This window comes from Anabas testudineus, chromosome 9 (genome assembly GCF_900324465.2).
Source record: "Anabas testudineus chromosome 9, fAnaTes1.2, whole genome shotgun sequence".
NCBI lineage: Eukaryota > Metazoa > Chordata > Actinopteri > Anabantiformes > Anabantidae > Anabas > Anabas testudineus.
In genome coordinates this window covers 8,621,418-8,635,995 of record NC_046618.1, presented here as the reverse complement: position 1 = coordinate 8,635,995, position 14,578 = coordinate 8,621,418, and the positions used below count along the sequence as shown (strand labels likewise).

At 40.7% G+C, this 14,578-nt stretch overlaps 3 protein-coding genes across 4 annotated transcripts; 1 reads left to right on the top strand and 2 right to left on the bottom strand.

The window, feature by feature from the left end:
• Nucleotides 1-3,822: 3,822 nt before the first annotated feature.
• nfu1 (NFU1 iron-sulfur cluster scaffold homolog (S. cerevisiae)) lies at nt 3,823-7,280 on the bottom strand. Its single transcript, XM_026342378.1, has 8 exons — nt 7,164-7,280; nt 6,026-6,126; nt 5,796-5,931; nt 5,286-5,352; nt 5,064-5,181; nt 4,922-4,985; nt 4,648-4,822; nt 3,823-4,235 (listed from the first exon to the last, which is right to left on the bottom strand). Exons 1-8 carry the CDS (start codon nt 7,220-7,222, stop codon nt 4,194-4,196), a joined length of 762 nt encoding a protein of 253 aa, XP_026198163.1. The 5' UTR covers nt 7,223-7,280; the 3' UTR covers nt 3,823-4,193.
• Nucleotides 7,281-8,333: 1,053 nt separating this feature from the next.
• On the top strand, nt 8,334-10,877 carry c9h9orf78 (chromosome 9 C9orf78 homolog). The gene is made up of 9 exons (XM_026343828.1): nt 8,334-8,489; nt 8,683-8,742; nt 8,879-8,930; nt 9,036-9,106; nt 9,240-9,317; nt 9,556-9,753; nt 9,886-10,022; nt 10,107-10,211; nt 10,373-10,877. The coding sequence occupies exons 1-9, from the start codon at nt 8,413-8,415 to the stop codon at nt 10,468-10,470; spliced, it is 876 nt and encodes a 291-aa protein (XP_026199613.1). The 5' UTR covers nt 8,334-8,412; the 3' UTR covers nt 10,471-10,877.
• Nucleotides 10,878-10,882: 5 nt separating this feature from the next.
• On the bottom strand, nt 10,883-14,115 carry med22 (mediator complex subunit 22). 2 transcript variants are annotated; one of them, XM_026343829.1, is made up of 5 exons: nt 14,008-14,115; nt 13,646-13,802; nt 13,384-13,464; nt 12,983-13,191; nt 10,883-11,609 (listed from the first exon to the last, which is right to left on the bottom strand). In XM_026343829.1, exons 2-5 carry the CDS (start codon nt 13,766-13,768, stop codon nt 11,417-11,419), a joined length of 606 nt encoding a protein of 201 aa, XP_026199614.1. In that variant the 5' UTR covers nt 13,769-13,802; nt 14,008-14,115; the 3' UTR covers nt 10,883-11,416. The 2 variants fall into 2 exon arrangements, with proteins under 2 accessions (XP_026199614.1, XP_026199616.1); XM_026343831.1 differs by lacking the exon at nt 10,883-11,609 and having other exon boundaries at nt 11,987-13,191.
• Between the last annotated feature and the right edge of the window lie 463 nt (nt 14,116-14,578).

Genomic DNA, 14,578 nt, shown 5'->3' with positions numbered 1-14,578 from the left:
TACTCGACTAGCTGGGAACGCCTGTCACGTTAGCAACGCCCCCTCTGACTTCAGTGAATCACAGCCAACCGCCTTCCTCCACGTCGCCTTCTGATTGGCTGAGCGACCTGTCAGTCGGGCTGCGCCTTCTGACGCAGGCACTTCTGACGTGGCATCAGGATGCGGATCCTGCTGCTGATGCCAGCCCGCACTGAAAAACACCACCTCACAAAGACAGGCCTGTGCGCTCTGCCAACTGCTAATGCATGTACAATCTGATCGAAAATAACTACTTTTATATGACTATTTCAATTCACTGAAACCACTTGGTCAGTAAAACGTAAATAAAGCAGTAGCGTGCAAGCCTTAAGTCATTCCAATGCTGTGGCCAAGATTTAATAATACTGAAGTTTACCCACACCCATAATGCTGATGTTGAGAACAGTGGAAGATAACAAATACAAATCACTGTTTTAAGGTTAATCCCCAACATTACTGTAAAAGCTGAATTCATCTCAACCCTACAAGACGTAAATTTGGTAGAGAAAACTAAATTCACTTTAATTTCTTTTGATCCAAAGTTTATATTTATTCTAAAACAAGAAGCCTCAAGTAATCAGTTAATATAACATTATATCTAAAAAACACCTTCATTCAAATATTATTTTTGTTTATCTTTCTATTCTTCAAAAATAGAGCAAGCTAGGTGGGACCACAGCCTTGTGTCCTGGACTATGGATTACCTCAGCGACAGATCACAGTATATGAGACTAAAATTGTGTTGGGCATGATGTTATATAGCACAGTGGCTCCACAGGGGACTGTCCTTGCTCCATTTCCAATTGCCCTCTGTGTCTCAGTGTGTTCTCTAGAGACGTGAGTACAGAGACTGCTGCGTCTTTGTCTTCACAGAGACGTGGCTCAGCGACAGAGTCCCGGACGCCGCCATCAAGCTACACGGCCTAACCGCGTTTCGAGCCGACAGGAACCCAGCTCTGTGCGGTAAGAGTCGCGGCGGTGGTGTGTGTGTTTTTATTAACACGGACTGGTGTAAGGACTCTGTGCTGGTTTCCAGCTACTGTTCACCACTTGTGGAGTTTGTGACTGTTCGGTGCAGACCTTTTTATTTACCGAGGGAATTCACCACTGTTTTCATCTTTGGAGTTTACATCCCTCCTGGCGTTAATGCCAAAGAGGCGTTGGTGAACTACATGGAGCTATCAGCGACGTGCAGAACGCCCAACCTGACGGCCTGGTCATCATTGCCGGAGATTTCAACCATGTAAATCTCAAGTTAGTGCTCCCTAAACTCCATCAGCATGTGGACTTTGCTACGAGGGGGGAGAACGCGCTGGATCGTGTTTACAGCAACATCCCCGGCGCCTACCGAGCGGAGCCCCGCCCCCACCTCGGATACTCAGACCACATCTCTGTTATGCTAATTCCAGCATACAGACCACTTGTCCGACGCTCCCAACCGGTTCTGAAGCAAGTAAAGACCTGGCCAGCAGGAGCCATCTCTGCTCTTCAGGACTGCTTTGAGTGCACCGACTGGGACATGTTCAGGGAGGCTGCAACCACCGGTGATTCCGTCAACTTGGAGGAGTACACATCATCAGTGACCAGCTACATCAGCAAGTGTGTTGATGATGTGACCATCTCCAAGACCGTCACTACACGCTCCAACCAGAAACCGTGGATGACTGCTAGGGTGCGTGCGCTGCTGAAGTCGAGGGACTCCGCCTTCAGAGCAGGAGACATGACGGCCTTAAGAACAGCAAGGGCTGAACTGTCCCGAGCCATCAGAGAGGCGAAGCGCGCGCACGCCAGGAGGATCCACGGCCACTTTGAGGACAGCGGAGACAGCCGGCGCATGTGGCAGGGCATCCAGGCGATCACTAACTACAAGACAACTCCACCCGTCTGTGTTAGCGATGCCTCCCTCCCAGATGTGCTGAACGACTTCTACGCCCGATTTGAGGTACAGGTAAAGAATAACACGGTAGCTAGGAAATCCACCCTTCCCCCAAATGATCAGGTGCTCTGTCTCTCCACAGCCGACGTGAGGAAGACTCTACGCAGAATCAACCCACGGAAGGCTGCTGGTCCTGACAACGTTCCTGGCAGGGTCCTCAGGGAATGCGCAGATCAGCTCGTGGATGTCTTCACTGACATCTTCAACATCTCCCTGAGCAGCGCCGTTGTTCCTACATGCCTCAAGTCAACGACCATCGTGCCGGTGCCGAAGACGTCTACTGTCTCCTGCCTCAACGACTACCGCCCTGTTGCACTCACACCCATCATCATGAAGTGCTTCGAGAGGCTGGTCATGAGGAACATCAAGTCCCAGCTTCCACCCTCACTGGACCCGCTGCAGTTTGCGTATCGTCCAAACCGTTCCACGGACGATGCCATCACCACTACTCTCCACCTGGCTCTCAGCCATCTGGACAACAAAGACTCATATGTTCGAATGCTGTTCATAGACTTCAGCTCAGCATTCAACACCATCATTCCCCAGCAGCTGATTGGGAAGCTGAGCCGACTGGGTCTGACCACCTCCCTCTGCAACTGGATCCTGGACTTCCTGACTGGGAGACCCCAGTCAGTCCGGATCGGGAACAGCATCTCCAGCACCACCATGCTGAGCACTGGGGCCCCACAGGGCTGTGTGCTCAGTCCACTGCTGTTCACTTTGCTGACTCACGACTGTGTAGCGATGCACAGCTCGAATCAGATCATCAAGTTCGCTGATGACACGACTGTGGTGGGTCTCATCAGCAAGAACGACGAGTCAGCGTACAGAGAGGAGGTACATCAGCTCTCAGCCTGGTGCAAGGCCAACAACCTGTCTCTGAACGTTGGGAAAACTAAAGAGATGGTTGTTGACTTTAGAAGAGCAAAGAGTGACCACTCTCCACTGAACATCGATGGAGCGTCAGTGGAGATCGTCAAGAGCACCAAATTTCTTGGTGTCCATCTGGAGGAGAACCTCACCTGGTCACTCAACACCCGCTCCATCAGCAAAAAGGCCCAGCAGCGTCTCTACTTCCTGAGGAAGCTGAGGAAAGCCCATCTGCCGCCCCCCATTTTGACTACATTTTACAGGGGAACCATTGAGAGCATCCTGAGCGGCTGCATCACTGCCTGGTTTGGGAACTGCACCGTTTCGGATCGCAAGGCCCTACAACGGATAGTGAGGACAGCTGAAAAGATCATTGGAGTCTCTCTCCCCTCCATCACGGACATTTACACCACACGCTGCATCCGCAAGGCTACCTGCATTGTGGACGACCCCACCCACCCCTCACACCCAATCTTCACACTTCTGCCATCAGGGAAGAGGTTCCGGAGCATTCGGGCCCTCACAACCAGACTTTTGAACAGTTTCTTCCCCCAAGCCATCAGGCTCCTCAACACACACACAACAAACTGAACTGAGCACACACACTCGCTAGATTCGACATGTTTCCATCCTTCAGTTGTAAATTGTATTCATTTCCGCTACTGGTCGCTGCTGTTTTGTGTTTTGTGTTCTGTTTTTGCACTGTCTTCTGACGTCTGTCTGCACTTTTTCTTTGTGTTCTTGCACTGTTTGCACTAGGTTGCACAGGATGCACTTTATGTGTTTTGCTAGGACAACTTAGCAGTCCTCAGCCCCATGTTTGTCTTGTTGCCGTTTTATGTAGCACCATGGTTCTGGAGAAACGTTGTCTCATTTCACTATGTACTGCTTCAGCTATATGTGGTTGGAATGACAATAAAGCTTCTTGACTTGACTTGACTTGACTTGCAAATACGTGATTCTAGTTTATTATGCACACAACAGAGGTACACACAGTATTAAAATAGTTCAATAAACTTTATTTATATACACACAGTATATGAATTTAAACCTACTTGACTGATTCAAATGTGTAATAGTGTGAAATAATAAATAATTTATTCAGCCTTACAGTCATCTGTTCTATGACTGTCCTATATTAAGTGAAATACTGTCATTGGACTTAAAACTAGCTACCAAAAATCAATCAATAATAACATCTGGATGAATGATGCCAACGATGAAAAGTGTTCTTTATGCAGCTATGCTAAACAACAGCTTGCATGGCTTATATATATATATATATATATATATATATATATATATATGGCTTGCATTTAAGCACATGACTGGGAAGAGAGGAATGTGTAAATGTTGTTCTGGTTTCAGTTCAAACTTGGGCAGCCTCCCCCTCTTCCTCCTCATCCTTTACCTGTGAGAACAACACATAACACATTCAGTTAACATTTTCAAGTTGCACAGATAAGTTCTTGACAGACCTTTACTTTTCTTACTATTTCTCTCTCTCTTTTTTTTTTTTTTTTTTTTTTACATATTCCAATTTGTTGTTTTGTTGCGCTATACTAAACTCGTGTCCTTATTGTAAAAATTATCTTATCCTAAAAAGGAATAAAAAAAATAAATAAAGCTTACATTACAACATAAATATATATTTTAAAAGTGGATGTTTGCGATAAGGTTGGTTAGATTGAAAATCTACTCCTGTTGCTATATCAATTACTGTTCCACACTGCTGTTAAAGGAAAAAGAGAAAAACTGTTCGAGCACCGCTGTAACTTTATTAAATATCATGTTTTCAACATGTGTTTCTGACAGCTGTTCACCTGCTCCACGGATTCAACTTCCGGAACGTAAAACTGCAGCATGTTTTGGATCCCATTCTTCAAAGTAACAATAGAACTGGGACAACTGGTACAAGAGCCCTGCAGTTTTAGTTTAACGACTCCATCCTCAAACCCCCGGTACAAAACATCACCTCCATCCTCCTGCACCGTTGGTCTGGGGAACCAGAACATTGGCATGTGTGAGAGAAGGACATAAAGCCACAGTAAAAGAGAACAGGCACAGATATCCGAGTGACTTTTCACAGGCAGTTACCTTATTCGAGTATCCAACAGTTCTTTAATCATAGCAACTACTTCATCATCATCATCTGACAGTGCTGAAAAGAGAAGTTGAGGTTTCTTGTTATACCTGTTCTGCCCAATTGTTTTGTTTAACTTTGTGTCAAGCCCCTTACCTGTATCTGCACTAGGTTTGCTGTCCTCATTAACAACAGGAAGTCCAGAGGTGAAAAAGTCCATAATGGCAGCAAATACATCAGGTTTGATTACTTTCCATTCCATATTTGCATCAGACTAAGTGGACAGAAGAAGTATATGTTCAAAAGAAAAGTTATTCCAAGCAATGACATTACATAGTGATACTTTATGATGCCCATGTGAGCTGAATTTGGTTTTACCTTTGTTATGGTAATAAAGTCAGGGCCCAAGAAGACACTCTTAACACCATCAATCCTGAACAGCTGTCTGAAGACAAAGAACATTAAAGAGGTTTACATTTGAAAGGCTTACTTTACAACTTTACACAGTAATATATATATATATATATATATATATATATATATATATATGAATTAAATATAAATTAAGGTTCTCAAACTAAAACCACTAATGGATAAAACTGAAAAAAAAAAAAAAGGAAACAAAAACGTAAAAAGAACTGTACGTACATCAGTCTGTTTAAGCACCTATGATCATGATTTTAAACATAGGATCTGGTGATAAGGCCGATGACTTAGCAAACAAACATAACAACCATTCCATTAAGGTGTGAAACAGGACAACAAAGCCACTATCAATATTATTAATTAAACCTGTATTTTTTCTAGTATGCCATGCCAAAATGCCAACTGTAAAAATTTTTTTTTCTTTGTTAACTCCCTTAGCTTTGTACTTAAGCAGTTATATACCTGGCTAAGGGTGAGCAGTACGCATCACGAGGGCCAGCAAAGTTCATAGTTCCCGCCTCAAGGACTGTACGACCGGGCAGAAACTTTAGGCTGTTTGGATTTGGTGTGTCCTGAGTCTGCACAAACATGGTTCTTCCTGGAAAGAGACAAAAAACAAAGTATGAGAATGTAACATCGTTATATAGCTTTTTTTTCCAAGTTAGCTACAAGAATGCTGCAGAAATACAAACCTGGAACAACCCAGTGAGGATTTTGAGGCCATCTGTTCAAGACCCCTTTGTTATGTGAAGGCCAGTGTAATCCAGCATGCTGAAATCCACTGCCAGCAAGACTAAGATGGCAGATAAAAGAGATTAAAAAAAAGACACCAAACAGTTAAACTTGACCCAATACAGAACATACTATGTACCGTTGTCAGCAATAGCTTCTTAATATGTTTTCAGCATTGGCAGTCTTTTCCTGGCCAAGGAATATGCACAATTCTCATCTGAATCTGTAGGATATTCATTCTTTTCTATAGTATTTTGACAAAATGGGGCCATTGTGATTATTAGCAAAAACACATTAGGACATATGGGGATACAGAAAAAAAACAGACATAATGTTCATTAAGCAATTCAAATTCAAATCGAGACAATTAAGATAAGTAAACATATATATAAACTCATCATTGGTGCAGCCAAATTTACTGCAGGCTGATCTGAGGATACTTGAATTAACATTACCTATGTGTAATCAAGGCATGAATTATCTATGTGGGTTAAAGGTATCTTCATCTGGACTTTGAACAGGGGTACATTTAAATCAACATGTGATAGAGTTCAGTGTAAATATTATAGCAAAGCAACTAAAGCCATTTATTTGCAGAAAGGTACAAAGTAAATTTCTCCAATAAATCAGCCTCAAACATTAATCAGTAAGAATAAAAACAATCAAAAATTCGAGGCTGGGCTTCTTATTTGCTCAAACCTTTTGCATTTTTGTAATGTCCAGATGTGCACATGAAGACTATAACGTTAATACACACCTTACAAACGCCACAATTACATTTTGATTTGAAACTGCTTTAACGTCATCTCTTTTAGTGCACGTATCGATGTGTCAATAATTGCTTATTCTTTGACATGAAATGTTAACAAGGGATTAGAAATTATCTACGTTAAAACAGAAAAACAACACATTATCTGCACATCAAGCTGCTCTGAGAAGTTAAGATCAGCCTGCGTCACTCTACCGAGCTAGCTTGCAATGCGCTAATAGTTAATTAGCCGAAGTCCTCTTCTTAAAGGCTGAATGTATTCATCCAGACATTACATGCAAGATTAGATGATGTCGCAATCTCATAGCCGAGAAAAAAGATAAACTTACGGGCGCGAAAGTCTTGCTGAAATACCCAACAGCTTGCCCACCTGCCTGTAAGTCGCCATGTTTGTTATGATTAACTAAAGAGAACGGAAGTGGTCGGAGCTGTCGTCTTCTTCTTCGCTTTATTGACGGAGTGTTTCCGGCGCCGACTGTTAGATGAGGTAAGAGTTTTAAAACCATGAAGGCCCATTATGTTGTAGCTTATTCGATTATAACTGTCCTTCCTTTCTAGCTACATTTGGGACAAACAGAATTTTTTTTTCTTGCCTGTCATTTTTTTCTATGTTCCCAAATGCAATTCTTTGTTGCACCAGACTAATTTATCATCATCATCTATCATCACCACACAATACTAACCTCATTCCAATTGTTTGAACTCCAGTAACTAACAAAACTTTATTCTTTTAAAAGGACTATGAAAATGTATGCTAACCTTTCTTTTATTCACTGAAATTTCAACTTTAGTATATGTTGCACAGGTTGCACATCCCATCCCATTACCATCTCTGTAAGATCAACTTTGACTAACTAATTATTAACTGATGTTAAAGTAAACATTTTTCTTTTGACCATGTGTCTTGGATGCAAATGATACCTGATTTTTAAACAATCAAATAGTATTTTGACAAAATGGGGCCATTGTGATTATTAGCAAAAACACATTAGGATATATGGAAATACAGAAAAAAACAGACATGATGTTCATCAAGCAATTTAAATTATATATATGTTTAACAATTTTGGATTAAACCTTATAACTATAAACTTTATAATTCCTTCTGGTACTGTATGCCAAACAAATAGTTTGACAATGCCATACAATAGTGCTAAATACTGTTGTATTGGAAAATACTTGTGCACAGAAACTACTTTATAACTCTGTATAATTAACCCCACTCCCCTCCCCACCACACACACCCTTCTATTTCACTTAATTCCTCAATATGTTTTTACTGATTATTCATTTGTGAATATTTGTCCAACAAATTTCTGAATGAAAAATAAACTTAATTCACAATATTTACTTTAAATTCATTATTAGCCTTTCATTATTTTGTAATGTCTGAAGATTTTCTTTTATAATATTATAATAATATAATAAAAAAAAACAATACCGCGGTATTTTAAGGTCGCTTCCTCTTTGCGGAAGTGACGTAGTATTATTGTCCGCGTACTAAACTGTCCGCCGACGTCCAACAGTAGTCGACGGGTGTAATTTAGTGAAAGCTTGGAAATAAAATTAAACATTAAAATGCCGTGTGGTAAAAATTTTCGGAGGAGAAGGGACTCGTCAGATGTAGAGGAAGAGGAGACAACTGAAGAAGTTAGGTAAAGTACTTTATTCAAAACATAAAAACGTCAACGAATTGCTATGTAGCCCGAGTAACAATGCGGTTACGTAAGTTAGCCTGTAGCTATCACATAAAGTAAAAAGGAAAATCAAACGGTATCGGTTCAAGCTGTTTTTAATGAGACACTCAACCAGCGTGGTCTAATCTATGTCACTTTCTTGTTCGTTTAGATCAAAAGTAGAAGAGGCTAAAGAGCTTCAGAGTTTGCGGAGACGACAGAAGGGAGTCAGGTAACGTCACTGTAGCAGATGCTGTTTGTCAAACTGTTTACACTACAGAGCTGCAAAAAGCTACAACACCTGAAGTGGTTAAATCAGAATATGACAGATATGATGAGGATAAGTATTCATATTTCCCTTTGTACAGTGTGACCGCTTTATTGGTTGGAGAGAAACTGCCACCAGAGGCGGAAATTTATGTGAGTTACTTTTTTATTCTAATAAACAAACAAGAATATAAGTGAATAACTGGCTTTTTGCTTAGTATTTTATTAACAAAAAAAAAAAAAAAACATTTCTCACAGGATGATCCATTTAAACTGAAAACTGGAGGAATTGTAGACATGAAGAAAGTCAAAGACAGGAACAGGGATATGTAAGTAACACATGTTTTGATGCAGTGTGATTAACATACTGTTTGTGTACTAGTATATAATTACAAAATTAAACGTGTGTTATTACCTATGACATTTGCTTGGCCTAAGATGAGCTCTCTCTTCCACATGCAGGACAGAAGATGAGACAGACCTCAACTTAGGCACCTCGTTCTCTGCTGAAACCAATAGAAGAGATGAAGATGCCGACATGTATGTATACTTTTTACACTTGTGATAGGAAACCTTACTTCCTTTGGCAACCAGACACCTGACTAAAATCTAGGGGATACTTTCTTCTCAGACCTCAGTAGAAATAGGATTTATTCTGTTTTTTATTTGTAAGAGTATATATGCATAGTAAAGATTGAAATTTCCAACATTTAGGACACATTAATGGAAACCCACAAAATGTAGTAATTGCTTCATGTTGCTTCATCTGTTCTTGTAGGATGAAATATATTGAGACAGAGCTGAAAAAAAAGAAGGGCTTGGTTGAGGCTGAAGAGCAAAAAATTAAAGTGAAGAATGCAGAGGACCACCTGTATGAGCTGCCCGAGAACATCCGAGTCAACTCGGCCAAAAAGACAGAGGAAATGTTGTCCAATCAGATGCTGAGTGGGATCCCTGAAGTCGATCTGGGCATTGAGTACGTATAGAAGATTCTCAAAATGGATGTGCAAATGTGCAGATTTTTTTAATATGAGAGGAAAATATTCTGCAGCTGAAAGTTAGGATGTAACACTGTTACTGATTTTTGTTTTTGTCTTTTTTTTCCTAGTGCTAAGATAAAGAACATTATCCACACAGAGGAGGCAAAGGCCAAGCTTATAGCAGAACAAAGAAACAAGAAAAAAGACCTTGGCACGTCATTTGTACCCACAAACATTGCCGTCAACTACGTCCAACACAACCGCTGTGAGTTCTGGGTTCCAGTTCAAAAAGACACAAGAAGCTAATGAGAAGTGAATGTGTGCTAATAATGCCTTTTTATTATCATAGTCTATCATGAGGATGCGAATGCACCACAAAGGCACCACAGACACAGAGAAGAGCCCAAGGCAAGACCACTGCGCGTGGGTGACACTGAGAAACCAGGTCCAGAGGGTAAGAGACTGCACACAGCCCCACTCACTGTTCTATATAATGTAGCAGTTTAAATCACCACACTTGTTATAATCTCTGTATTGGCCTGAAGAGCATCACAGGAGAACTATGACCAATATTAAATCATATTTATAGTTACACACTCTCCTCTGAATCCACAGCATCTTCACCTCCCAACTACCGCAAACGCCCAAATAATGAAAAAGCCACAGATGACTACCACTATGAGAAGTTCAAGAAGATGAACCGACGCTATTGAAAAACCAGATGTTCTTATTTGAGGAATAAATGACTGAACATGGCGTCCATTTTACTAGAAATTGAGCCATAAAGATGATTTATGGACTGGCTTCTACAAAACAACTGTTAATGACATAACTCTCAAGATGTTGTTTGTTGCAAATATTGTATATAGCTCTCTGTGGTTATGTGTATTCAGTACATTTGCTTTCTGTCATATTACTGGAGAATTCAAGCTAACTGTAGATTGTGAGGCTCAGGATTGTCAGGCAAATATTGAGGAATACAGAAACGTGGGAATTGTCAGACTGAATCATATTTCTGCTCTGAACCGTGGAGAAGTTGGCTTTTTTGTCCATCTTTAGTCTGGACTTTATGGTTTTTAAGGCTACCTTAAAACTGATTTGATTAAAAACATAAAACCAACAGCATTGAAATTGTTCTTTAATTTGACTAGTGCTCAGCGGTGTAAAAAACTAAATGTTACAAAGGGAAACTTTTACCAACATGGGAACATATACTTAAGTACAGCATAAGGGGATCAATAAAGTATATGATTATTGTAAGAATATAAAGCATGTAAATCTGGATCTAAAATCTGCAGTTTATCAGCAGGTTTTAACTGAAGTACTGTATGTATAAAGTGTACTCAGCATTTTTACTTTCATTTTGAAATAGTCACTAGAAATGAGAAAATGTTACTTGCGTTTTAGAGGCAATATTTCTGATACTAAAAACATTTTCAGGATTTATTTTTCTGTACACTTAATTTACTCTTTCCAGTTAATAATGAAGACAAGCATAAATGCCAAAGTTTAGTCTTTCTTGAAGTCCATAACACCAAAGAGTGGAAAACCTAATCAGACACTATTTTATAATGTGTAACAGAAACTACACCAGCCAAACCACTCATGTACAAACTGAGCACAAGTCTTAGACAGTCCAGTCAGAGTCCAATTTCCTCCTCATGATTTCTCTGTAGAGGCAGTCCCATGTCCGTTGAGATGGTGTTGGGGGTTTGTGTCCTGTGAAGGAGGTCCATCCACCTCTTCCCTTTCACCATGGGTAGAACTGCTACTGCTGCCTGGAGAGGCCCAACTGTCTCGCCGGCAGTAGGCCTCACATAGTGGCAGATCAGTGCTGTCCCACTGACTGTAGCTTTGCAGACCAGAAACCAGTAGGAGGCAAAGAGTCGGCGCAGTGCAGAAAGAGAGGAGCAGACAAAAGCAGCAGGTCAGAAAAAGCACATTCATCCACAGAGGAAGCACATGAAGGCACTCATACAATAGAAGCATGGAGGTTATGCATAAGCGCGATCGATGCATGATAGAGCTGTTCATTCATTTGTTTTTAATGGTATGACGGATTAACTGCTCACTTTCAGTTCAGCAAAAAGGTAGGATTAGTTGCTGATGGAGGAGAAATCAGAGTGAGTGCAGCGATGAAGGAGGCCCCGCACCCAGCATGCTCCGAACAGGACTGAGAGCCTACTAAGTTCACTCAGCTTTTCACAGAAAACAAGACAAACTACTACATTGTTTTTCCTCTACTTTATTTCTTAATCATTTTGGGTCTATTTTACAGCTGGTACGAGCTGGTACACATGTGCAACCACACCGTGTGTAATATGTGACAACTGCACGGTTACACATTGTGGTCTTAAGGACAAAAATCAATAAAATATTACTTTATAAAATCACTTTTAAAGATAACACCTACTTGAGATATTCTTAGAGGATTCATTTTTTCCCCCTCAAATAAATAACACCAAAAAGCTGTGTCTATAATAAACATTTATGCACAATCTAGCCCTACAATCTAGTATCAGCACTGTATTTATGATAATCATTTGTTTATGATCAAATATTACATATAAATAAGCTTCACGATTGACGCATTTATAAAATATTCATTCTGATGTAGTATTAGTTCTTTTAATATGTAATTTTTGTAAAGGTGCATTCCCTTTCTCTACACAAATTGCCATTTGCCATTTCAATTTAAAATATTTTAGTTAGTACAACCATGTACATCGTCCACGTGACTAACAATAATTGTTCATCCCTCTCTGGAGCCTACTGGACGCTGCGTACCAGAAAAATGAAAGCCTGATCACCATTTAGTGCAAGCTGTACAGAATGCCCAAAAACACTGTTGTAATTCAACAGCTGGATACATTTATACTTCAGATATTCAGTGGTTTACCTATTTAATGCTGGTCCTCTCTACTTAATCAATTACAACACACACACCACAGAGGGGGAAAAAAAGTCAGTAACAATGTATAGTCACTTAGTGAGATGAGCACCATCACAATGACCCTCAGCAATGCTTTGTGTTGATGAATGTTACCGTCTGGACAAGACAGTGAGATAAATTCAATACAAGTGTGATTGACATGTTGGCAGAACTAAACCCCTCGCTCGGCTCAGCAGTGAATGGTAAAAGGCAAGAAGGTATATGGTGCTGGGCTTTGGACAACACAGGGGCAGTGGCATGGGGCGGGGGGGCAAATATGAGCCTACTTGTACCTGGAGGAGTAATATTCTTCCTCTAGCTCATACAGGTCGATGGCGATCTCGTCACGGAGTGAGGTGAGCTTCTTGTCACACTCCTCCTGCAGAGAGCGGAGATGCTGGTTCTGGAGGCTGATGGCGTCATTCACGGAAGGAAAGTCGTTCAGAATCAGGAACTGCTTCAGATCAGACACCAGCTTCATCAGGGACTCACCGGCACGTACCTGAAATGACAGCACAGAGGAAGGATATGAGTGTAGAAATACACGATAATGCATCCGAACTTAATCCGAACTAACAACTAAATTCAACGCTTCAATTTTAGCACATATCCAACATTCAGAAAAATACATGTCTCAATTTGATGAAACAGTAAAACACTCGTTTTTATTGTGGACAATTGTTTTCATACTTACAATGTTGGCAGCTCTGACGTGCATTTCATAATGGTCCTGCTCTGCTTGGGTCGCTCTGGAAACCTGCGTTTCATCCTCTATCTGGAGAAAGAAGATAGTTAGAATAAGGATATATTACATAAGTCATGTATATGGAGAGCAGGTGACATGAGCAAAAAAAAAACAACGAACAGCAGGAAGCCTGAAGACACATTTACAAACGTAACAGACATAGGAAATGGCAGATAACGTGAATAAAGTGTTGCACTGTGCATCTGTGTACCTTCGCAGTTTTGATTATTTCTGTGAAGTTGTCCAAGATGGACCTGATGTCATCTTTCAGCCTCTTGTTGTAGTTCTGTAGCAGAGTCTCTTTGCTTTGAGGGAGCACTCTCTGAGTAGCCATCGTGCTCAGGGGGACGCAGCACAGCTTAAGTTAGCTGCTCACATCAAACGAGCACAGACAGAATAGATCAGTTCACGATGAAAACAGTGAAGACAACAGGCTCACATGACGAACGAGCAGCGAGCTAGCATGGACTGACGGGCACTAAACCGGATAGACCTGTGCCTTAGGTAATTTAATGTCTCGGCACTACTGCATAAACAAGTTAAGTGTTATTCCAGACAGAATCAACAACTTACCTTTTACCGCATAGTTTGTAAACAAAGTCGTTATTGTAGAGACAATAAGAACCACCGCGTTTGTTTCTTTTTCTCCTCGTCGTTAAATCGCTGCTAACATCCGGTGAGTGCTCGTACTCGCGCCCCCTAGCGACACTTCGTGTATTATACAGTTGTATCTTTTCTTGCATACACTGGTATTATTAGATTAAGGAATTATTTATTTGCCGTTTCTGTGCTATGTTGTACTCTAAACCCTGACTGGAAATCTTTATACAGGCACAGGTAGTCACATAATTGCTTTGAAACTACCTTTTCAAGAAATTTAGAGATAAAGGGCAGATTGGATATTGGTCTATAATTTGTAGTAGGCTTTTTGAGTAGAGGTTCGACTACAACAACCTTAAAAGGCTGGGGTACGTAGCCTGTTAGTAAAGATAGATTGATCTGCTCTAATATGGATGTGCTAGTAAAAAGTAAGACATCTTTGAGCATAATAAACTTTTCCAGCAGTGTTTAAGTAGCAGTAAGACTTACCACGTGTAATACCAGAACCATGTACTTAAATGTACCACAAGTAAAAGTTTGCAGT